Genomic DNA, 26,958 nt, shown 5'->3' on the forward strand with positions numbered 1-26,958 from the left:
GTTACTACTCACGAGGTTCCTGTCACAATTTCTTTTCACAATACCCGTGCATTGTACGGGTCGAGACTAGTGTTTATCATAACTCTAAAAACCGAGAAGCAGTTTAGGGTTCCGTCGAGCGCTGAAGTGGTGGAGATTTGCATTTGCCGATAAAGGAGAAGTTGAGATGGGAGGTCTGAGCTTCGAGGCTTGGATGTGGAGCGCTGGATGCTTCATATAGAGTTACAGGTACACTATTTTTTTTTCCCTGCATTAGTCTTCAAACTTCTTCTTCTGCCGCCGCAGCTACTTCAAGAAAACAGGGGTCCCTCCCCTCGTAGTTACAGTTTGTGCTTCACCTGGAATTTGGAAAACATATGCTTTCTGTTCCTTGGAACATGAGATGACTGGTTGTTAGTATCCATGATGTTTTGATTGTTGTATATGTGTTTCTGTTATGGGATTCATGTGAATTGTGAATTGTTACTTACAAATTACTTAGTAGGAAGTGATGTATTAACGGATGATGGCATTTTTATGACTTATTTCATGGTTTGATTATCGTTTTTTTATTTGAAAATGATAGTTGTATTAGAAAGTGCGTTAATTGAAAACACGTTTGACTTTATTGTTTAGTCTCCATTTCTTTCTAATGCTGGTTTTCAGATTCTTCCTTGCTCTTATTATCATTGATTGATTATCAATTTTAGATTTGAATTTGATGCTGCTATTATTAGTAAGTGTGTTTATCGAGAACATGCTTGACATGACTGTTCAGTCTCATTTTTCTTTCCAATGCTGGTTTTCAGATTCTTCTTTGCTCCGAGGTTTCCTTATCTCGGGTCCATGGACCAGGTAATAGATCTTGTTCTTGCAGTTTGTCATTCATTGGCCTTTTGGTTGCCTTCATTGTGTATTTGTGTTCTAACGTTTGTAAGTCTGGCAGTATGAGAAAGTTGAGAAGATTGGAGAAGGAACTTATGGTGTGGTTTACAAGGCTCGTGACCGTTTGACAAATGAGACCATAGCTCTTAAAAAAATCCGACTGGAACAGGAAGATGAGGGGGTTCCAAGCACTGCAATAAGAGAAATATCCCTTTTGAAAGAAATGCAGCATGGAAACATAGTCAGGTCACTCTAGCAATCCCATGTATCTGTATTAGATTTAGAGGTTGAATAGAAATACATTGTTTCTTTGTTTTCCATGGCATACAGTCATTACTTTATGGTTGGCAGGACGTTGATTTGTTGCTTCCCATATTATTATATATCAACAATGATATCAATATATTGAAAGATAAATTATGCTTCACTTTTGATTTATACTATCTCAAAGAGATTTGTTGATCTGAAAGGGCTCTCTAGACCATTATAGGAGGTTGGTGAGTCGTCTTTTATTCATTTTTTATTTTCATGGTACTTTAATCTTCAAAGCAGAGACAAGAGATAAACCGATATGAGTTTTATATTCTAATCTAAATGCTGTACACCCTTACTTTATCAGAAAAAGAAAAACTAGAGATGTGCATTATGTAGCAGGTGTAGAGAGAACACCCACTGACCCACATAAAAACCCAGAAGTGACTGCCATAGTGAGAATATAAAAACTATAAATGCTGCTTACTCCTTGAATTTTAGTAAGAAAACAACAGATGAAAAAATCGGGCCTAACCATTGCATGTGGCAGTGGCTCCCTTATTGGCCAGATAATCTGGTTCTTCAATCTTGTTGTAGAAGGATGACTAAATAGAAATAGAGATCAAGAAATTGCACAAGTGTTATGAGAATCTAATCATGTTAGAGCATAATTGTTCCTCAAAGATGCATAATAACATCAACTTTTATAAGTGGAAACTTAAGATGGACAATTTGTTTGCTGAACATAAGATGGGCACCACAATTTGCCCCTTACATAATTTTTGTTTATAATGCTAAGGAATAAAATAAAACAAGATACAAATAAAACAACCTCACTACTTGGAAAGCATGCATCACCTTGAATTTGCACGTGATAAAATCATAAATTCTCATGTTCATGTAAGTTTCTATCTTGGAGATCTTGGTAGGGGTTTAAGAGATTATTAACGTGTAGAAGTTTTATTGATTTTCCTGAGAAGTTCTCTTGGATTTGGGACCAGGAGATCATGGCTTTTGCATCTAGATTCTAAACCATTACTGGCAACAGCTCCTTTTTAATTTTTATTCATTGATCAATAACATGATCAAAGGAGTGGAAATTGGGGCAAACTTGGGATTGGAGACCAAGAGATACTTCGATGTGGCCTTTTCTATTACATTGGTTTGAAATCCATAACAGGGGTGGGATTGAGGAGGATGTTTCCCATAGTAGGATGAGCAAAATGGAGGGATACATTTGGAATCATAGTTGTCAAGGCGATGCCTAGGTGACAAGGCGCCCTTGGAGGCTCACCTTGCCTAATCGCAAGCAGTTTTGTACACTATGTTATAAAATACTTTTATATTCTTAATTTTTTGAGATTAAAATTATAAAATATACATTATTAAACTAAAATATTCATTTTGTGTGTATTGAACCCTCAAAGACTTTAAAACCTTAACCAATAAGTAAGGAGGAACTTAAAATTTTGTCTAATCAACACATTTTTCTTCTTCTTCTTTTCCTATAACAAAAATAAGCATTCAGCCCCTATTTTTTTGAATTTTCTTTTCTTTCTTCCTTTTCTTCTCATGAAGCTATACTTTTCTTATGAAAATTATGTATAATTATTAAGGAAATATAATTATGGAAACTAGGCAACTACCCTAGGATATATGTTTTTTACTTAAAAAAATCCATTGCCTAGGTGACTAGGAGACAAGGCGCCCCCTATTGCATAGCCTTGCCTTGGCGCCTTGAAATCCATGTTTGGAATCTTATTTGATAAGAGAATACTACTTAGGTTAAATGGAAAATTTCATAAAACGGTTATTACATAATTTTCAAGGTGCCAAGGTGTCTCGTTGCTGAGGTGCCTGCCCACCTAGAAAATGAGAGAAATTCTGTCTCAAGCTAAGGATGTGGGGGCTATCTTCAACTGGGTTAGGAGATTAGCAAATGGGCTAGCTGACTATATGGCTGAACAGGGAGATCACTGAGATAAATTGTTTTGGGCTTAGTTGTATGATGTGGACGCGTATTGGGAGCAGCAACAACAATGATCCGGTGTTCTCATCCTATCCAATTTGGCAGCAACAGTCTTATCCATTCGGCAAATTAGATTAGACTATCTTGTTATTCCTATCTTATCTTATTAAGTTAGTAGATTATATTATCTTATCTTATTAGATTAGGATTAAGAGGGACTTATCTTATCTTATCTTATCAGTTCAGTAGGATAGATTAAGGGAGTCTTATCTTATCTTATCTTATCAATTCAGTAGGATAGATTAAGGGAGTCTTATCTTATCAGTTCAGTAGGATAGATTAGTAGGGAGTCTTCCTAATTAGCAAGGAGTCTTCCTAAAAGTAAGACTCTTATCTCTTGTAATCTCCTATTTAAGGAGCTGAGAATATTGAATAAAGGCATCGAAAATTTCAGTCAAGAAGAGAGTAAGGAGAGTTAGGTGATCTCTTGGACAAATCACCATTAGGGCGGCCAAGATAGGTTCATCAAGAGCAGGGAGGAACAAGGGAAAATAGGAGGTTTTCCCCGTGGACCGACCCGTGACGAGATCCTATTCGCGGACCCATAACATTTTGGTATCAGAGCAAGGCGTCATGGGTGATCTGGAGCAGCTGCCGTCTAGGGTCCACGAACTCGAGCACTGGCTTGTGGAGACCAGCTCGGAAGTACGGGAAATCAAGGACGAAGTCAGGGAGCTACGACGTCTGATGGAGTTATTCCTTTCTAGCAAGGAGAGGAACACAGAAGGGGAGGCAGCCACTAGCGGTCGCCGACCGGATTTGTCGAAGTCTTCCGGCGAGCAATAGATCGTCAACCAGGGGGCCGCGGTCATTCCCAAGTACAACAGGTTGGAATTTCCATCGTACAACGGCAACAGAGATCCCTTGGGTTGGCTGTACCGGTGCGAGCAGTTTTTTCGCAATCAACGGACAGACGACCGAGACAAGGTAAGCCTAGCCGCCTTTCACCTAACGGAGGAAGCGCAACTCTGGTTCTATCGATTGGAACAGGAAGAACCCGGGCTCAGTTGGACCCAGTTCAAATCCTACTGCCTTCTTAGGTTTGGGCCCCCACTGACAAGCAACCCCTTAGTGAACTGATCAACCTCAAACAGACAGGAACGGTGGCTGAATACCAGCGCCAATTCCAGACCCTCCTTGCCAGAGCAGGTTCGGTATAATCGGACCAGCAGGTAGACATGTTCACTGCAGGGTTAGCAGAACCCTTGAGGGTGGATGTGGAGATGCAACACCCCCCCAACCTGGTCACAGCCATGAATATAGCTCGCGCCTTCGAACGCAAGCTACAACTCATCCGCGGAACCTTCAGTATGGGGCGACCTCCATCAGCATGGGCATCCCCGGAACCACTCGGAATGGCTTCATATTCAGCAGCCAACCAAGAACGGAAGCCACAGACGAGCAACAATTTCAGATCAGCATCCAGTGTGCGGAGCAGCGTCGTTGCACCCCCTATTAAGCACTTGTCTAGGGCTGAGATGGCGGAACACAGGGCGAGGGGACAATGTTTTAATTGTGATGAACTCTACTCAGCAGGGCACAAGTGCAAGAGACTTTTCTGCCTCCTGGTGAAACAAGAGGAAGATGAGGATGAACCTTCTTCATTGGAACCCGATCCAGGAGGGCAAAGTCATTCCACCTATCCGGGATTCCCTTGACTGTGTTTCAAGACACCCATCCTGAATTTGAGCTTGAGGACAAGCTCGGAGTCCAGGAGGGGAGTAATGATGTGGACGCGTATTGGGAGCAACAACAACAATGTTCTGGTGTTCTCATCCTATCCAATTCGGCAACAATAGTCTTATCCATTCGGCATATTAGATTAGACTATCTTGTTATTCCTATCTTATCTTATTAAGTTAGTAGATTAGATTATCTTATCTTATTAGATTAGGATTAAGAGAGACTTATCTTATCTTATCAGTTCAGTAGGATAGATTAGTAGGGAGTCTTCCTAATTGGCAAGGAGTCTTCCTAAAAGTAGGACTCTTATCTCTTGTAATCTCCTATTTAAGGAGCTGAGAGTATTGAATAAAGGCATCGAAAATTTCAATCAAGAAGAGAGTAAGGAGAGTTAGGTGATCTCTTGGACAAATCACCGTTAGGGCGGCCAAGATAGGTTCATCAAGAGCAGGGAGGAACAAGGGAAAACAGGAGGTTTTCCTCATGGACCGACCCGTGATGAGATCCTATTCGCGGGCCCATAACATTGTAATTGCTGTTATTGGATTTATGGTGTATGGATTCCTATCCATTAAACTTGTAATCTTTTTTTCCTCAATCAATGAAATCAGTTGCTTATTCAAAAAGGGACTAAGTGTTGAGAGCCTAGGTCCTGGTAATGGCCTGTTGTAACTATAAAAACTATTGTTTCTCCTTTAGGTGTTGTAGCATCGGTTGTTGCACCCTAATATTTTAAAATGCATGGGAGGCATATGCTTGGAGGTGCTCCTCCAGGCTAGGTGTCCCTAAAACGCCCTAAGGTGCATGCTAGAGGTGTTTATGCCTTTGCGGCGTATGCCTCATGCATCTTGTGCATGCCTCATACAAAAAGAAAGAAAAGAGGAAAGGGAAGGGAATGAAAAAGAAAGAAAGTAACAAAAGAAAAAAAAAGAGAAAAGGAAAGGGAAGGGACACTCACTCACTTCACTCGCTCGCCTCTGCTTTGACAGGAACCCCCCCCCCAAGTTTATCTAGTGTTATGCATCTTCATTCTTTCTTAATACAAACCATCTTCATAAAAAGAAACAAGGAAAAACAAGATGTGATCCTCCTTTCTCTTCTTCTTCTCCCTCCTCCTTTCTCGCCTCTTAAGGGGGCTTTGTTCCTGGGAGGCTTACACCTTTTGCATTTTAAATCATTGGTTGCATCCTTGTGCATATCCTTAATTAGGTCCACATATCTATTTAGGACTCTTCTTTTGCAAAACCAACCATATTATCTTCCTAGGGACTCTATCATACACTTTTTCTAGATTAATGAATACCATATGAAAATCTCTTTTCTTCTATTTGAACTTTTTTTTCCATCAATTATCTTAATAGAAAGATACACCCTAGGAATTGAGATGGAGAGAGGAAAGTTCGTTTAGATAGTGTGATGGAGGAGGAGCTTGAAGGTTGAGGCAAAGATCTTTGTCTTCGAAGAAATCAAGATTAAGGGCTAAACACATTAAAGATTAGAGAACTGAAGACAACCACTGGTGGTAGTAGAAGAAGTGATTGCTTGACTCAAAGATTGTTTAGAGGGAGCTATCTTGACCAAGTGGGAGTGCAAATGGAAGAAAACAATGGAAACTGGAGGAAGGAGATATGTGATAGAAAGGAAGAGTAATACTAAAGGTAGATTTGTAGCTCTGTGGGACTTTTTTTGGAAAAGGGAGGAAATAACTCATGTGCATTCCTAAAGTAAAAAGAAGCGTAAGTTGAAGAGAAGTAGTCCAGGTGATATGGGTTATTGCAGAACCTGAGGGAGGAGCAGAAGACTGTAGAAGATGCCCCAGAACTGTTAAAAGCAAACTCAAACAGGGAGGCTCTTGTGATGGGATAGATCATGAGGCTAACAAGTTTCAATGGTTTGATTAAAATGGTGATCAATCAGGGTAGGGGTAGTTGAGAGAAGTTGAGAGTGATCATGACTAAGGAAGAGCTTGACAATTGGAGACTGTTAGGTGAATCTATTAGCAGGGGTTTAAAGTTGAAGGGATCCATTATGCTAACTCCATTTGATAGAAGAAGGCTGTCTTGATGAGAAGATGGATTTTGATGTGTTAACGATTCACATGCATGCAGGACAAGTGCTGATTTTAAGATGGCGTCCTTGCTCCAACTCTAAGGATTTTTTTTTTTTTTTTCCATGAGAAAAGTATAATAGTTAGGCTCCTTAGTCTACCATTTCATCTATGGCAAAAGGAAACCTTAGAGTTGATAGGATCAATTTGTGGAGGAGGCTTGAAGGGGCTCTTCTTGAATGACCTACACTCAACAACAATGTAGCTAGAATCCATTCCTAGGAAGGCTGAGTTATTCTTCGATGGTTTGTCTTTTAATGTTTGGTTGGTGACCTTCGTCAAAACAGTGCTTTGTAAAGAAGGTTGCAAGCAGGAGGACAGAAGGGTTGAGGAAGGTGCATTATGTGGCGAAAACTACGGATAGGGGTAAGAAGAAAATGGAAGTTAAAATTCTGGACAGGGGAAAAGAAGTGCACCAAACTACTCTCTTTGGCTTCTATTCAAAAACTAGTCAAAAAGCATGTGGTAGATTTTACATGCAAGTGTTGATAGGTGGTTAACCTAATAGTGGGGTGGGTGCGAAGGAACTCAGTGGGGACAATGTATATGAACCGACTCGAGTTGACCTGGGGGAACCACTTTGGTTGAGGCTAGCATTTGGCAACTTAAAGCCATAGGTGAGGAATGATGGGCCTGGGCTGACTTTGGGAAAAAAAAGGTTGGACCCAAATATTAGTAGTAGGCCTCTTGAACTTAGAGAGGCACACACTGTAGTTAGTAAGCACATGAGCTGACCTCTTCCAAAGCCTTGATGATAGACTCTACAAATGATCCATCATTGTCCAGCCCCAATCCTAACAACCATCACAAGGCTTCTGTTGTTTTGAGAACGATTAGGTTGGAATGGAACCCACTTGCCTTTTACTTAAAAAAAATGGAAACCCACTTGCTCAGATAACTCTACCACACCTGAGTGTCTGAATCCGAGGTATAAAAGTAGGGCAGAAGATGAGGAAGGAGACAAGGGCTGGGTATCCATGTTAGATGGAAGTGATGAAGAAAATCGAGAACCTTCAAACATTTGTTGATAGTAGAAACCTGCTAAATTATTAGGAGATGCAGTCATTGGAACAGTGATATTGTTCGTGGAAGCTTCTCCGATTAACTCTAGTAGGAAGGATGTGGCTACCACTTGCAACAGGACTTCTAGTTTAGGAGAGGTGAGTTGCTTGGTAACCCTGGAGAAGGTTAGTTCACACCCAAATCATGATAAAAAAACAGGGTATACGTAATTGGGACAGAAATGTCAAAGCTTGTTAAGGATACCAACAGTCATGGGGCAGAACAGGTGGAGCTTTCCAAAGCACCTCCTCCCATCCTCCTTTGCACAGTCAGTGATGGACCTGGTTCACCAGTTGCTGAAGCTCCTACAGTCAGCTTGCCCCTTAACCCTCCTCCTAAAGGTATTAATGCCCCTTTTTCTTTGCAATTTCTAACATTGGGTCTCAGACAGGTATGGAAAATTTTCATTAAGTCTTTATTCAACTAGTTGAATAAGACTGTTGGGTTTCCTCACAGTAAGATATAGAAAATCCTAGTCCCATCACAGGTAACTTGTATGATCTGGTCAGCCTATTATGAAAATGTCCTCTCAAGGGATAAGCATTTTAGTAGGGTATGTTTTTTTTTTTTTTTTTTTTTTTGATCAGTAATCAAAGTAGATTTCATTACTTAGAGAAAAAAGATAATACAGAAACATGGGAAGCCTCGGCTACCAACAATAGAATACATAGACAAATTGGTGATCAGTCTCACAATTAAGCCCAGAAGCACTCTGCTCTATTTACCCCTTGCTTTGCTAGATGGTCAGCTAAGCCATTTGCTGACCTAGGAGCCCATTGAAATATCAGCTGCATATCCCTTGAGAACCTCTTGAAATGTTTGAATTTGTTTTTGAAAAACCAAGGAATCTTCTCGTTCTGCTTTAACCAACTTATTACTATTTTGGAGTCGCCTTCAACTATTAGCTTCCGAAACCCCATTTCCAAAGATTTCTGCATCCCATAAAGTACTGCCTTCAATTCTGCTGTTACAGAGTTGCACACTCCAATGGGACCTGAGTACAATCCCAAAATCACTCCGCTTTCATTCCTTAGAACCCCTCCAATTCCAGAGGGCCCCGGGTTCCCAAAACTACTTCCATCGAAATTTAATTTCAGGAAACCTACCTTTGGGGGTTCTCAGTCCTTTAGTGTCTTCCGCTTAGCTGAAGTTGAGGCTGCAATTGTTCTCCAGTTCCTTAATATATCATCAATAGAGAAATCTGAGAACAACTCCCAAGTCTTTATCCAGAAGGCCACTTTTGCCATGGTCCCTTCAATTAATGCTTCCTTGCTTATTTTCTTTTCCTCAAATATACGCTTACTTCTCCCATAGGGTCCATATTGTTGCTGCTCTTGTGCACCTCCACATCAGTCTTTCCCTCCTTTTTGGCCAGCTGAAAGTGGATCTATCAAACAACCTGTCCAATCTGTCTGGAGTATTCCACCTGCACCCATAAAGAGAAAAGAACCGATCCCAAATACCACAAGCAAATGGACAGGAAATGAACAGGTGAAGAGCAGATTCACCATTGGATTCACACAAGCAGCACCAATTTGGGGAGAGGCACCATCCAGGTCTCTTCCTCTGTAAAATATCACAAGTGTTGATTGCACCATGGAAGACCTCCCAACAAAAAGCACTCACTTTGGGGGGAATCGGATGACACCAGATCTCTTTGATTGGAAAGGGAGCAATTGGTTGAGAAGGCACAGACAACGACTTGAAAAAAGAAGCACGACTGAAAACCCCAGAAGGATGTAGAGTCCAAATTCTATCATCTTGTTTACTTAGGTCTGGGAAAACCCCTTCAAGAATGTGTAGAAGGTTTGAAACAAGGCCTAACTCAGTGTCCCTCACATTTCTATGATAACCTAGATTCCACCCAAGCCCATTATCTGAGGGAGAGGGGAGCAGAAACTCAGAAAATGGCTTACCCTTGAGAGCAGAAAGGGTGAACAAAGAAGGGAAAGAAACCTTTAAAGGGGCTTCACCCACCCAAAGATCCTCCCAGAACTTGATCTTGTTACCTTGAAGATTTGGACTCTACATCCTTCTGGGGTATGTTAATATACAAACATGGTTGTGTCTTTTGCCATCAGGAGCTAGAAACCATAAAGTGCATATTCATTCACTGCCCTCTCTGCCCCTCCCATCTCCCTGCTCTTTGTGCATTTCTGTCAATTGTTGAACCTAAACTGGTGCCTTCCAAGAACTATAATTGAGTTACTGGAAGGGTGGAAAGTAAATGGTTTAAACTTGAGGGGCAAACCACTTTGAAGCATCATCCCTCTGGTCATCTTCTGGACTATTTGGACAGAAAGGAATGCAAGAATTTTTGAAGGGAAAATCTCATCTGAAGATTTGGTGCTTTGAAGGGCCCTTGCTACATTCTACTCATGGATGGCAGCACAGAAGAAATTCAGAGATGTTGCCCATCATGGCTTGTTTGAACCATCTCTTTCGTTTGGACAATTTTTTCAGCAGCATGACAGATTATTGTTGATTTTTATTTTTTTGTGGCATGTCACATGGGCGTGCTGCTCTATATTTATTATGCCGTGCCTGCTGTATAGAACCTTACTGTACATGGCCTAAATACATGGGATCTTGCTGCTCTTTTGGGTCTTTTGGGTTTACACACATAATAAATATATTTCCTATTTCAGAAAACCATCATTCTTGTAGGAGAATCCAAGTTTTTGTAAGTGGCTTTTAACCAGAAATAAATGCCCCAAACCCACCATGATGTTGAAGCTTTTTTGGTAGTCAGACAAACATTACTATTAACTATTAGGGATATCAGAGTTAAACATCTGTTCCAACCATTCTGGTGGTTTAGACCACCACACATGAAACCTAAGAAAAGATTTAGCTTGCTGGGCCATACAGTGTGCCACAGAATGAGAAATATATACAAACATATCGCTATAAAAAAGCCTAAGACAATCTCTAATTTGGCCCTCCACATCTAAACAAACTAAGTCAATGACTCAGAAAAACCATTCAAAATGTGGATAGCATTCAAGTAGTCAGACTCCATCTGGACTGATCTCCAAATTGCTTCCCCAGCAAAAAGCAGACTTCAAAAGGGCACCCGATTCAGCTTCCAGATAATCAGCCACATCACCCAACAAACCACCTGCCACAGAAATAAATGCATTATTATCTACTGCATAAAGACCAAAAAGACCATTTATAAAAAAAAGATCAAAGAAACCTTTACTATTGGCCATGACTCCTGCATCACATTTAATACAACTACCAGTAGACCTATTAGAATTGCAAACAAGATTTGAACTCAATCTTACACTTCCCAACATATCAGACTCATCAGAAACAATAGAAGAGAAGATATTGGAAATATGTGAAACCATCCACATCACGGGTTTATGCTTTTCATTAAGAAACATCCTCATTTCTAGTATACCAAATATAATAAAAAAGTAATTGCAATCCAATGAATCAAAATTAAAAAACACATAACATCAACTCACAATAAAAAGTAATTGCAATCCAACCAACACATCACGCCCTTTTTATTTACTTATGACAGAATTGAAAAAATTCAACGACAGAACCAAAATTAAGACTATTAAAAACAAAATTCCATGGACTAGCAAACAGGCTGCTCGAGCCAACTCAAAATAAACGAACAGATGAGGAACAGGCTTCATCTGTTCCACACAAGGAACAACACAGGTCCCCAATAGTTCCCCTCTTTGCAACTAAAGGTCTAGTTTTCATAAACTGTCTACAAACCCTCCATATAAAGAGCTTAAATCAAAGAGGGATTTTCATCTTCCTTATTTTGTAGGTTGACAGTCCAATGGAACCACATCAAGCTTATCTTCATTAAAATAAAACTGCTTAACTGTAAACTTGCCTTCAGAGTTTAAGACCCAAATGATTTTATCATCATTCCTTTGGGCAAAAACATTAGTATTAACAATATCCTGCGCATCCTCTGGAAAAAAAACCCTTGTTCAAATTATCCAACTACCTTGATCTTCAATAAAATCTTAACACGCATGTTTCTCATATCTTTATTTGGGGGTCCTATTTGGGGCTTAAATTTATTATTCTTGAAGATCCAAGTATGATTCCATACATTCGAACTAGATCTAGCATACACCAGAAAACCAAAATTATTAAGCTGAGACACAAGGGACCTCCCAATGCTGCTTTAACCACCAACCTGGAGGCTGAACTGTTTTTGCCTCCAGGTTGCAGGTCAGCAGTTTGACCATCCTGGTTGGACAGGTCAGACTGTGATACATTGGCATATTATATATACATACATATATGTATAAACATGTATTATATCAATTAAATAATATATAATTGTATTCTAGACGTAAAGTTCAAACATCACTTATAGAGGCTTTTGTAAAGATCAAAACATCAGCAAACAAAAGATGAGAAACCACAGGGAGCATTCTACAAATCTCGATACCATGAATTTTATTGTCCAACTCAGTCTTAATCATAACCTAGATAAACCTTCCATGGACCAAACAGAAAGATAAGGAGATAGGGGATCTCCTTGGTGCAAACATCTAGAGGGAACAAACATACCCTTAGGACTGCCATTGACTAAAACAGAAAAACTAATTGAAGACACACTCCAAAACTAATTGACACCCACTCGTTACAAAAACCTAGATTAAATAATCCCACTCAAGACTATCATATGCTTTAGAAATATCTGACTTTAACAGCCATATAACCACAACCAGATATCCTTTTCTTCATAAAATGAACAAGTTCTTGCACAATTACAATATTATCATGCATCAGCCTTCCTGGAACAAAAGCTGCCTGAAAGGGAGAAATACAATTCTAAATCTTCAATCTGTTAGCCACCAGTTTAGTTAAAATCTTGTTTAATACATTACATAAACTGATTGGTCTAATCTTTGATTGAGGAAGGATTAGCATTCTTATTCATAAAAAAAAGGATTAGCATTCTTGGGGATTAAATTTATAAAAGTATGCCTTTTTTTGATAAGTATAAAAGTATGTTTTTTTTTCTTTTTATAATCTTTTTATTTTTATAAAACTCACAAACATATTGATAAATATCCTCATTTCATTCCAAAATTTTTGGTATATAAAAGCTGGAAACCATTTGGTCCAAGCACATTTGAACTTCCAATAGAATTCACCACTTCCAGAACCTTCTCCATATCAGGCACAGTCATTAACATCTCATTGTCAACCTCAAATGTAACCAACTCAAATAAACTAGGGATAGGCTGAAAATCACCAACCCTCTTAGATTCAAAGAGATCTTTATGGTAATTAACCAAAATATTTGCACTATCTTCATCATTACTAAACCATCTTCTCAGGCTTATCAAAAAAAAAAAAAAAATCATTCCCAAGTCATCATTTAACCAATCAATCCAATCCCTTTTCCTTCTAATGATAATAGATTTATGAAAAAAAAACTTGAATTCCTATCACCAAGGTTGAGCTAAAGCTTCCTGGACTTTTGCTTACAAAATATTTCTTGCTGAATTAACACTTTCTCTTTTACTTTAATCAATTCTCGAATTTGATCATCAATGTAATCATTTTGATCCTGGTCTCCAGTTCAGCAATTTTATCCTCAGCCCACCTCAATTTCTGATCAATATTCCTAAAATTTTCAAAATTCCATCTACAAAGCTGATTTTTAATCCCATATAATCAAGTTCCAAAATATTGATACACCCCATTATGCCGAAAGGGTATGTAGCGATAGATTTGATACTTCGAACCTTGTTTTTTTTCAAAATTTCAGCTTGGGCCCATTTTTATGTGTTTTAATTATTAAAAGAGGTTTCCTAAAAACACCTTAAAATAGGTGTATTGGAACCTAAAAGATACGAGTTGAACCTTGCATCTAATTTAATTTCAATTCTAGAACCAGCATAACTATTTATGTTTTATTTCTAGCAATTATAATATTAATACATTCATTTTCCTCTAACCACATATCGAAAAATCTGAAAGGTTCAGGTTTTGAAACCAAACCAGAACCCATGGAAACAAAAATGGCTTTGATCTGATCTTCTAAAAGCGAAAACTGTGGGTGTCAGATTAGGGAACAAAGTCAAAAGCTCTTCATACAAGAAAGCTCTATCTAATTTCTTCCTAACACACACATTTGATTTCTTCCCATTAATCCAAGTATTCTTACCCCCTTTAACATTGTGTTAAGAATCCAGCAGGCCAAATTGAGGGTAAGCCCGGGACACAGAGCAATCAGGGCCACAGCGGGCCCAGTATTCACGAGACCGGCTCTCCAATCCAAGTCTCAAGCCACACCGAGCTTCGCTGGTATGTTTATGTAAGATGGCCATGTCAGCCAACTAACTGAGACTTGATGGGGCCCTTAGACGTGAGCCTATACTCTCTGTTGTAACAAACTATAGAATTATGTTGAATGAGAAATTGGGTCATCAAACTCCTTAAACAGAATTTCCCCCCTCTTCTTCTCTCGTCTTTCTACTCTCCTTCCTTTTCCCTCTCTTCTCTGAATTAAGTCAACTTGCAATCAGAGCATCAGAGTTAGGTGGAGCCTAACACATTAACTAGTACATGATTAAAACAGTCAATCAGATCATTCAGAATATACTCATATCTATTCAAAACAAAAGGATATATAAACATATCATCATCACAATCATCAATAGAAACCGTACTCAGACTTCAATTAAAGCCCATGGTGGTGAACTTGCAACCTGTTGAATCTATACTATATTCTAAAATGCTGTTGTCCACGTCAGATTGCTCATATTGCTTCCCAACCCTTTTAGAATTTTGTGGGTTTTCTGAATTTTTAAAAATATAAAATTAATTTGGGGCTATTTAAGTTCACCCACAGCTAATTCAGTTAGGAAACTGAATGTAATGTGGGCATCTTTTTAAAATGCGATGCACGGGTCTCTTCTAGTTGAATACTACATCCTCTTGGCTGATGTATCTGTATTGAGAGGATCTTCTATTTTGGTTTGATTTAGTTTTTGAGCTTGGTGTGTTGTGTATTTTATTGCAACTTTTTTGCTTCTTGTTAATGACGAGTTAATTGATTCTATCTAACAGGTTGCAGGATGTAGTTCACAGTGAAAAACGCTTGTATCTTGTTTTTGAATATCTGGACCTGGACTTAAAGAAGCACATGGATTCTTGTCCAGAGCTTGCAAAGGATCCACGTTTAATTAAAGTGCGTGATATGCCCTCCCCTCCCTTCTAGATATTCATGCAGTTCTATAGGAAGACATACTTGATGGGTCTTCAGGGTTTAGCTGCTACACTGAGACATTCTGGAACCATTTCCCCAAGAGGATTATATTTCTTGATAAAATTCTAGGAGGATTCATAACTGATTTTTCATTTTAGTTTAGCATATTTGATTGCATTTCTTTACAATAGACCAAATGTTGAATTGGTGATGAGGCTAAAGTGTAGTTTAACTTCATTAATTGACTTTCGTCCTGTCTTGCAGCTGTTTCTATATCAAATTCTTCGTGGAATTGCTTATTGCCATTCCCATAGAGTTCTACACCGAGATTTGAAACCTCAGAATTTGCTTATAGATCGTCGTACCAACGCTTTGAAGCTTGCAGACTTTGGATTAGCCAGGGCATTTGGTATTCCTGTTAGGACATTCACTCATGAGGTATCAACTAGAGGTCCAGTTGAAATTTTGAATTTTCTCTTCAATGGCATCTTATTATTATTCTTTATAAATACAAATCTCATCCTTTGATTCCTTTTTTTACCCAGCATTGTGAGTTCTAAGAAACTGTATAGGCTATTTACTCATTCAACCATTTTGCTCAGAAAGGAATTTTTAAAGGATTAAGTTATATCTATAAAACTGTATAGGCTATTTATACTTGCCTCTCTGTAACAACTAAGGGGGTGTTAAAAGTACTAGTGTTGTTAGGTGGCAGGGTATTATAATCATTTAATATTGTTTTAATTCAAGGAGGGTATTTATCTAAATGTACTCTGTTGAATAAAAGATACATATACTTGATATATACACTTGGTTGGCTGGTGGGTGAGAGTTGTGTGGTATATATATATATATACACTCTCTTCTTCTCTCTACTATACTTCTGCTAGGGGTGAGCATTATTCGGTTAAAACCGAATTACCGAACCGGAAATTTTGGTTTTGGTTTCTTTTTTGTTCTGTTTTTTTGGTTTTTGGATAATTCGGTTCGGTTAATTTGGTTTTTAGCAATTTCAGTTTTCAGTTTCGGTTTTCAGATTTAGAAATTCAGTTAACCAAAAAAACCGAATTAACTAAAATTCATTATATAATATATAATATTTAATATATAGTATGCTATATATTTATATATTAATATATTATATATAATGTATTATAATGAAATTAAATTTCATAATATATATTATAGGTTATAATATATAATATTATATATTAATTAAATTCTGTTTTTAACCAAAATAACCGAAAACCGAACCAAAATTTTCAGTTCGGTTATTTTGGTTTTATTGTAATTCGGTTTCGGTTCGGTTTGGTTTTCATTTTTTTATTTCGGTTTATTCGGTTTGGTTTTTAACTGAATAAACCGAATGCTCACCCCTAACTTCCGCTCTTTATTTCTTCTTTCTTTTTCTGCTCCGGGTTACTTCAATGGTATCAGAGCACTGTTAGTGACCTGGATTAATCTCATTCACCTATTCTTTTCTGCTCCTCCTCCTTTGGGTACAAAAAAGATTTTGCGGCAAAGCTATTATAGATCTTGGCTGAACTGAGACAACTGTATATTGGGTTGTGGTAAAATTGTTTATGGTGGTTTGATGAGCCCCTCTAATCAATAGTTCGAAGAGGGTTGTGGTGGTGTTTCAAGTGATTGGTGTTGTGAATGTGGAAAACCACAAATGATCAGTAACAAGGTAATGCTCTCTGCATGCTTCTTGAATTGTGAGAGGTGGGCAGCATTAGATAGTTGGTAGTTAAGTTATTGTGAAGTTGTGGTGTTCACAGAAAGTCCTAGCAGCTTTTTATGCTATGAAGAGTGCTGATTTATGTTAATCTGATGATATTATAGTAACTTGTGGTTATAGTCTTGAATTTTGCCTACAGGGTGTTTGTTTAGTGCCTTTAGTGTGGTTAGCAAGCTGCAATCTTTTGATTGGCTGATTATTTGTTAGAAGGTTATCTCGAGATAAAGTAGAGAGATGGTGGCTAAGGTGGCGTTTGATTACACCTTTTAGATGTCTGATGTCTGAAAATTTTGCTTTTCAGACCCCACCAATGTTTGGGTTTAGGTCTGACTAGAGGATCTGAAACACAAATTCCGATCTGAAATGGTAAGACCAGGTTTCCCGTCTTACCAAAATCAGACGCATTTATTGTTATTTAAATAATGAATAATATTGTTTATTTATTTTCATAAATAATAGCATTTATTAATAATATCTATTTAATAACATTATTTAGTAACAATAATAATATTTATTTATAAATAATAAAAGCTACTTAAATAATATTATAAATATTATTTCATAATATTAAAAATATTATTTAATAATAATGAATATTAGTATGCAATATTTATTTTTAGTTATTTAATTAATAATATTATTTTTTATTTGTTTAAAGAATAATAGTTAATATTGATATTTATTTAATATAATCTAATCATAATAATAAATCAGTATTGTTATTATTAATTAATAAATATATTTATTTATTTATTTAAATAAATAATAATATTATTAATAATAATTATTTAACAATAATAGTAATAAAAATAATATTATTCTAAAATAATAAATGATTTCATTTTAATTTAAATAAATAATAATATTTAGTATTAATATTTATATATTAATAAGAATATTTAATAATATGCTTATTAATAATAACTAAATATTTTTATTTATTATTAGTTAATAATAATAAATAAATAATATTATTAATTAAATAATAAAGAATTATTTATTTTAACGAATCATAATATTTGTTTATTAATAGAATAGTAATTTATTTAACATTTCTTTTTATTATTTATAATATTATCAAATAGGCTATTTCTAAGGGTAAAATAGCAAATGCCACAGTTTCAGATGTTGGACAATTGCTCCAACTCAAATGATCTTATCTTTTCGGAACCTTTAAAAAGCAGAAAATCATTTCTACTTTTTAGATTTCAGACCCCAATAACATGACTTTTCAGACTTCAGATTATCAAACGCCACCTAAGTGGTGATAGCAAATCTGGAATGATATTGGATTCAGAAGTGGTTGGAATGATGACATCAGTGAAACTAAATGGACAAAATAATGTACCATGGGCCAAATAAGTGGAGTCCTTTGTCAGAAAAGGGATAGCCAAGTATATTAGGGAAAAGAAGCCTAAACCCGAATCTGCAGGGAGCCTAGAATGTGTAAATCTTATGTTTCTGGAATCTGGGTATAGCCAAAGAAATACAGAATTATGTAAAGTTTTATTCTGGACAGAAACAATGTATCAAGGATTGTCCAGTTATATTAGGAATACTCTCTTCAACAAGGTGATAAGGTGCTGAGGAGTATATATCTACACAGCTACACTACAGAATTTGAGAAATGAGTTGAGTGTGTATCAACCATTATCTACAGACTTGAAGGCTCAGTGGCAGTACCCAAGTTACAAAGTATCAGAAACACAAGGTGTCTTGGGAAGGCAATTTTAAGAGATAAATAGGGATACACTTTAGCATGCATGGATATGGATGAAAAAAACAAAAATATGCATGGTGGATACACTAGGGAACTCAAATAAATCTTAAAAAATGTGTTAATGACAATAATTACAAATTATATATGACTATAATTAAGTTAATGGATGAAAAAAAAACAAAAATATGCATGGTGGATACACTAGGGAACTCAAATAAATCTTAAAAAATGTGTTAATGACAATAATTACAAATTATATATGACTATAATTAAGTTAATTAAACATAAAAGCCATACTTAATGGTTTATAAGAAGTGAGATATCAGGACACAATTGGTAACCATTGTAAAATAATGGAAAAACTAAAATGTGTATGCATATACCCTTAGTTTCCCGAAAATCGATATAAAGTATCTTAATATTTGTTAATATATAAATTTTATTAATCAATTTTAGAATTTATTGACAAACATCTACTAAGAAGAGAAAATTTCTTAATGTGTAATTGTGTATGTATATACACTTCTTGCATATGATTATAACAAGAAAATAGAGCATTGCATAGTGATGGACTTGTGGTCATTAAAACCTAATGGCTAGGGTTCAAATCTTCCTATTGCCTACTTGTAGTTTTTCATACTAAAATTTTTTATTGATAAAAAAAATTGCATATCATTCAAATCAGGCACTATATGGCATGCTGAATTTGAATTTGAAAACTTGCCTTAAATGTAGGACTAATTAACGAGAAAGGTTAATGTGAGATAGGAAGTAATTGTCTTAATGCAAGAGTAATTAACAAAAATGATTAATGAGAGGGAGTAATAATTTGTAAAGTATTGGTCTATATAGACCTAGAACAGCCTGATGCAGGTTTCGTGTTGGCTTGATATAGATGAAAAGGAACAGAACAAGCGATTTCTATATGTTCTGTATATCAGGCCCTCGTTGGAATGATATGTATTAGCCAATACAGTCCATTATGTTGCAAAATTTTAAACTTTGATGGTACTGGATACACCTAGATGTTGCCAGATTTTATCTGGATTGCAGTCTAATTATAAGCCAGTTAGAGCTTGAATCCTTTTAGTGGCAGTTTCTCTCCTCTTTCAGAGGTGTTTTCTTGTGTTAAAGGGGTGTTTACCACATAGAATGATCTTCCTTTTCATGTAGAGAGATTTGCCTTAGATGTGGCCTTAGGAGGTAGTAGAGGAGGGCGTAGTAGAAGTGGGAATGTGAGAGGTGGTGGCCATGGAACCAGAGGTGGATATGGTGGTATACAAGTAGCATGTATAACATATGCTTATATGTTATACATATATGCACGTGTATGTATATGTGTGTGTATACATATGTGTGTTTTAAAATAAGTAGGACCACTAGAATATATGATATCACTAAATTTAATAAAAATAGAAGTGCAAATCAGGGAACAATTAGGATTAGAGACCACTTATAAAAAATTAGGATTAGTGATCAAGAGATAACTAAATGTGACCTTTTTTCTGTATCTTTCTTCAATAATTCATAACAAGAGATACTGAGGTGGACGTTGCTTGTAGAATTAGAGCAGGATGGGCAAAATAGAGGTGTTAAGTTTTATTTATTGGCTGAAAGATGAACTGGAATAGTGCATGGTGTTTGAATTGTGTTGTTGGGAAGTAGAGGCTAAGAACTCTTTGAACAATGGACGTGCTTGTGAATGAGGAAGAAAGGTCAACAAGGCAATGATGATGAAAGAAATCCTTGTGAACTCGAGTGAAGAAGTCTTTGAGAGGGTGAAGTGGTTAGAGAAGTGTCTAGTGGGTCAATTCGTGAACTTTGATCTTGATGAAGTAGAGGTTCTGAGATGGGTGGAGTTTAAAAGAAGTCATTCATGTGAGAAAATTGAATGCAGGCTTCTTTCTTTTTATTTATTTTTTGTAGCAAGGAAGAGACAAATAAAATCTTGGAGAGAGAAACTTCTAAGCGTAGGACGCTAGACCTACGACTATGTAGATGGAATCCTCTTGTGGGTGCAATTCGAGAAGTAGGAAGTAGAATCCTTGTTTGAATTAATGCCTTTGGGATTCCTCTTCATGCCTGGAATCTTAATACGTTTTGTGCCATTGGGAATGCCTGTGGTTGTTTGAGAAGGGTTGATGCCCAAGCATATAAGTTGAAGAATATGGTTGTAGCAAGAATCCTGATTGAAGTAGAGAACCTTCACTTGATTCCCCTGAGCCTAGTGTGAAACTTTGTTGGGGAGTGATACAATTTGAGGTTAGTTATGGAAGGTTGCGTCCTGCTGCGTTGGCTTAAAGTAGATTCAATGATTTTTTCCTATCGAACTCAGGAGTAGGTCTGTTTTGCAGAGGAACTGGGGGAATCGATTGAGCAGGGGATTAGAAGTCTAGGGGAAGAAGATGATGGAAATTGAAGGGTTGGGCAGGTGGATAATCAGGAGGGGGATAGGGGAGAATCTGGAAACATGGGGGGTGAAGTTGTAATTTTTCAAGAGGGAGCTGAGAAGTCTTTAGTGGAGAAGGGACACGTGGATGGATTGATGGAGATTTTAAGAGGGGGAGCATTCCCGATAAAGCTAGTTGCTCTACCTCGAATTTGAAATCGGCTCAGTATAAGAGTGGGTCCCACAAGTTTAGGAGATTTGTGTGCAACTTTAAGATGGGTGGGTCCTGTGTCTTTGGTAAAGGTAAGTTAGGATTTTGGAAGGGGAGAATAAAGAGAAGAACTAGAGCAAAGCTTGGGTGTCTTTTAGAATCCACTGGAAGAAGGTCTCGGTAGCCATTTCATTAGAGGTGGATGTTTCTAGCGCCCAATTTATTGGGCATGGATCAGGGGCAGGCAATATTTTTTTGAGTTTGAGCGAGGTGTTCTTGTCTCTTAATGAAGCCAAAGGTAAGCAAGATCCGCTTTCTTCATCTCCATGCTTGGGTCTGAGTAAGGAGAATGTGGGTATTGTTGCTTGTCTGCAGGAGGAAGGCTTGGAGAAGGAGTCGGTAGTGAAGGAAGTGAGCAAGGGTGGGGTGGAGAAGGTGGAAGTAGGGTTGACCATCGAAACCAAGGTAGGGGAGGAAGGAGACATCATTGAGGTAGGAAGTGGCTTTTTTGAAACTGAGGGAGAGAAGGGGATTGCTTTGAACCTCCAAGATAAGTTAATTAGGAATGGTGTCAGTTATGAGGTTTCCAAAGTGGTTGTTGGAAGACTGGGATTGGATGTGGGTCGCGAGGTAAGAAGAGGTTGATTGGAAGTGGTAAGGTCTTGGAGAATCCTAAGTTGACGATAGTTTCAAACAAGCTTAATGTGATTCACGCTATGAAAGTTTTTTCAATATTGAAAGATGGTTTGGTGGGAGATGGGCTGACCAATAAGTATAAAAGAATTTACAAAAGAAATGGGGTTAAAAATAACTCCCCGAGTCTCGAGAACTTGTGTTTGAAGTTGTTCCTCTCTTCCGAAGGGGCTAGAAAGGTTTCCCCTGTGGTGGATTCCCAAAGAATGGATTCAAAAGTGCCTGACCGTTTAGAAAAAAAAAAACAAATCGGTCCGATGCTATTTTGATAGAGGTTTCGGTTGAAGTGACGGTGGGGGATAAGGCAACGCAGGAAAGAGGAGTGGACTTGAAAACTCAATTTGATAGAGAGGTGGAAATTGGTAAGTATATGGGCTTGTTCTTTTTAGGAGGAGAGGAGTTTGCTACAAGAGCTTTTGAAACTATGGAGAAAAAGAGGAAGTTGGAAAGGTTCCTGAAGCGTTAGGGGGAGAAATTTGGGATGAGAAAGGAGGTCCGGATGAGTTTGATGAGGCGGAAGTTTGATCTGTGCATAAGATCTGATTGGCTGGTGTAGTGTCTGTTGTGTAAGTGCTTTCTCATGTTTTTCTTTCTTTGTTTCTCCTTTGTTGTAGGCGGTTAGATGTAGTTGTTGGGTCTGGGGGGTGTTATCTTAACACTTGCCTTTAGCCTGTATTCAACTTTTCTTTTTCAATAAAATTTTCTTGTTACCTATCAAAAGAAAATGGAGGGGTGCATTTGGAGTTTTATGTGATATGACAAATACAACTTAGACTTTGTTCTTTTAAACTGTACAAGTGGGGAATTGGTCAATGGGGAAGTTGACCAACTTTCCTGCATTCTTTTGCATGGTATTGTAAGGCCTGTGAAAGTACATTTATTTTCCTTCGGTTAAATTTTTAGGCCACTTTCTTGTGTAAGTGTTAACCTTCTCCCAATTGGGTAAACCACTTTCCCATGGAGGGGAAAAGTTGGCTAAACTATTGTGGAACTAAAATGCCCCTTAGCACACAAAAGTTGGGCGTTTTTGGGAAATTATCTCACTTATCCAGCTAGCATTTTTTGACAAAAGAATATAGGGAAATGCATTTACTCGAGGTAGTGCATTTACCCGAGTATGTTCCTAGGAAAAGAATGGGCCTTACATTAAAAGGGAATTTCTATAAATCAGTTGTAATTTGTAAGGGTGGACACAAATCAAGCTATTTGTGAGCCATTTGAGCTCGTCTCACAAAAAAATCAATTCAACTCATTTCAAATTGAGCTTCGAGCTGAGATCCAGCCCAATACATAGGCTTGATTGCTAATAGAGTTGAGCTCTAATGGTAGGAAGTTTGCGGACCTAATCAAGCTTATATAATATTTTTAATTCTTTTATGTATAATAAGGACTAGTTTTTGATATGTACCACTTTTAATTTTTTATATGAAGCTTGGTTGATTGTCAAGCTTGAGCTAAGCCAATCTCAGTCATATGAGCTTTTGAGTCAAGTTGATTTCGAGCTAGTATTTCTAGATCGAATTGAGCCCGAGCTGAGTCTCGAGCCTTATGCTTTTCTGTTGAACCAAGATAAAATAGTCTAATATTTGGCTTGGCTTGGCTCGTATCAACCTCTATTGGGCGGGTACCACTGAGAGTGCATCAGGTGCATTTTCCGCTGCAAATAAGGAGTGCAGGATGGAGGAGTATGTCATTATTTAGATGGATAGACTGGGGTGAGGCTAGGGTGTATTAGTGAGGAGAATCACTAATGTTGCTGAAGCATGGGCTGCATTAACAGGTACATCATCATCGAAGGTGACTCGAAGCTAGTTATTGATAGTCTGAAAAGGATTTCCAGCCCCCCGTGGAGAGTGCGTCCAATATTGAAGAATGCAGAGATTTAAGGGGGAGATTAGAGGGAATGGTTGAGTATCGTCACATCTACAGAGAAGGAAGTATTGCTGCAGCCTGGCTAGCTAACTATGTGCAACCAATGAAGTATCTATCAGCTCCATTCCTAGGCCTTTAAGTGTAATCACTTGCTTTGATTTCTGGGGACGTGCTACCCCCTGTTTGTGTAGCCCTTTTCTGGTTCTATCAAAAAAAAAAAAAGTGAGGAGAACATAGTTGTCAAGGCAACGTCTAGGCAACAAGGCACCCTTGGAGTCTCGTCTCGCCTAATCACCAAGCAGTTTTCTATAGCGTGTTATAACAAACTTTTTATATTTTTAAAATTTTGAGGTTATAATTATAAATAGACATTTTAAACTAAAATATTCATTTTATGTGTTTATATTCTAATTTCTTTTTGTTATTTTCTTATTTGTTAGGGTTTAATCAACACAAATATTGCTAAATGCTGTATTGAACCCTCAATGACTTCAAAACCTGAACCAATAAGTAAGAAAGAACATAAAATGTTGTCCGATCAACACATTTTCTTCTTTTTCTTTACTAATTTTGTGTTTTTCTATAACAGAAATAGGGATTCAGCCCCTATATTTTTCGATTTTTCTTTTCTTCTTTTTCTTCTCATGAATATGTTGGAATGTGTTGATTTTCTATACTTTAACATGAAGTTTATACTTATGAAAATTATGGATATTTCTTAAGGAAATATGATTATGGAACCTAGGGAACTACCCTAGGATACATGTTTTTACTTCAAAAAAATCCATTGTCTAGGCGACTAGGCGCTCCCTGTCGCCTAGCCCCGCCTTGGCACTTTGAAAACTATGGTGGAGAATCACTGAATCAATCTAACTTGCTTATGTGTTTTAATGGTGAGATATTGGGTTCAATTCCTAAAGAGGCTTTGGTCACTGATCCAGGATGATTGAGTCAGTGCCTTGAGAGAAGGGACAGGGTTGTTTAATTCATTGTTTGGTCAATATTACTAAAATCTTCTCTAGATTGAAAAGTGGGACATGTGGTGTTGGTCCCTGTCAAAGTTTTAAAAGGGTTACAAAAGGCCCAGGGGTGTGTGCTAGAAAATTAGAAATAAGTGCTGTTTGTAATCCTGAGATTTTGTTTATTTATTTATTTATTTTTTTTTTTGGGGGGGGGGGGGGGGTTGTAATTGCGCCATTGAGTTTTGTAATGTCATGCGGTGGATGTACCAATGAGTGCTGATCTGTGTAGGCAAGTGTTTGGAGCGCATTTATTTTATTGGTTATTCCTTTTCACCTGTCTTGTTTGCTCCCTATTTCTTTTGGAATAGCTTTTTATTCAACTAGCAAAAAAGAAAAGAAAAAGGAAATTGAAATGCATGATGTTGTCTTGTATAAGTATATTGTGTATTTCAGGCACGGGGTAGGGTTTTCATAACATGTCTAAGAAATTCTGTTACATGTTTGTTGTGCATGACAATGCAGATATTGCACCACCTTTAATTTGTGTCATACCTTGGTAATCTTCTTTTCAGGTTGTAACACTGTGGTATAGGGCACCAGAGATCCTACTTGGTTCCCGCCATTACTCTACCCCTGTTGATGTGTGGTCTGTGGGTTGTATATTTGCTGAGATGGTGAACCAGAAACCTTTATTCCCGGGAGACTCTGAAATTGATGAACTGTTCAAGATTTTCAGGTGTGCAATATCTTGGGTCTGGAGCTACAGAACCTGAAGGTTGGTCTGAGGCCCCTATAATTTGCCATTTATCTCATGCTCATAGGATTGGGATCCATTGTTTATTGGGCTCATTAAAAGAGTCAGATCAACTCAAGGATGTTCCAGAATAGTTATTTATTTATTTAATTTTGTCATTCTGATTGCGAAGTGCTGATTTTTGGCATATGGGAATCCCTTTGGTGGGATCAATCAAATACTTGATCTGTATCCTCTGTTCAATGAGATATCTGGCAAATTTGGGGATTTTAGACCCCTGTTATTAAGGTTTTAATGCTTACTCACTTATCAGGTTTATGCTCATGAGGTCTTACTGTCCTCCTTGCTTGTATTCTATACTTACATGTGGTCTCATTATGAAGATATTTGGGTACTCCAAATGAAGAAACATGGCCTGGGGTGACCTCATTACCTGATTTCAAGTCTGCCTTTCCTAAGTGGCCTCCTAAGGTGAGTGGGATTTAATATGGTTGTCCTTGCGTTAATCCTCTTTGTTTTGTAGGAGATTTACACTGTGGTTCCTCTGTTCTGCAGGATCTTGCAACTGTGGTCCCAAACCTTGAACCAGCTGGAATTGATCTTCTTTCTGTAAGTTTGAATTTTTTTATATATTTTATGAAAAAAGTAGTGCTCATAGCAGGCATAATGGCATACCCTTTTAGTGATAATGTTAACCTGTATGTGCTTATTAGCGTTTTCCCCATCATCGCACACCATTGGTAGGGAACATTCTGGTTATTTGTGGTTGCCACTTGTATTTGAGTTGTACTAGACCCACAACAGGCTAGTGAAAGAGAAACACCACAGTTTTCCATTAAAAGATATACACAACTGTGGAGTGTGGAGGTTGTCAAAGATCCTCTGTGGGGCTTCTGCCCGGGTTAGGGGGCAACCTCCTTGCTCAGCACGTGTCTGAAGTATTAGTATCTTTTGTGATGTTTTTGCCTTTGATCCTATAGCAAAAATTGACAGAGATTTATGTTTTCTGTTTCTCATCATTTCTGTACAATTGCCCCAGAAAATGCTCTGCTTGGATCCGACCAAAAGAATTACTGCACGGAATGCACTCGAGCATGAATACTTCAAGGATCTTGGATTTGTACCTTGACCCTCCCTCTCCTCTCTATAATGGTGCTCCACAAATTGTCTTTGTGAGTATGTTGATATAGTAGCGATTCATGGAGTTTGATTGTGTGAAAATTAGTGCTTTCTTTCAATGTATTCTTTTCTTGTTTCTGGTTCAAGAGTTCAAGACACATTAAACCATTGCTCGAGTCTGCAGTCATGGAATTGTGGTCTCTGTTGGGATTTTCATGTCTCAAGGAAACTATGTAAATGGTATTCACTTTTGATACGCTTGCAAGTGGATCTTCATGCTTATTTGGAAA

The 26,958-nt window shown here is 37.5% G+C and overlaps 1 protein-coding gene across 1 annotated transcript; it reads left to right on the forward strand.

Moving 5' to 3' along the window:
• Positions 1-26,958, forward strand: LOC104589401 (cell division control protein 2 homolog). The gene is made up of 9 exons (XM_010247714.3): positions 1-228; positions 789-834; positions 926-1,110; positions 15,069-15,189; positions 15,472-15,645; positions 25,368-25,531; positions 25,933-26,020; positions 26,105-26,158; positions 26,589-26,958. Exons 2-9 carry the CDS (start codon positions 826-828, stop codon positions 26,676-26,678), a joined length of 885 nt encoding a protein of 294 aa, XP_010246016.1. The 5' UTR covers positions 1-228; positions 789-825; the 3' UTR covers positions 26,679-26,958.

The sequence above is a fragment of the Nelumbo nucifera genome, chromosome 4, assembly GCF_055504915.1.
Source record: "Nelumbo nucifera cultivar China Antique chromosome 4, China Antique-T2T, whole genome shotgun sequence".
NCBI lineage: Eukaryota > Viridiplantae > Streptophyta > Magnoliopsida > Proteales > Nelumbonaceae > Nelumbo > Nelumbo nucifera.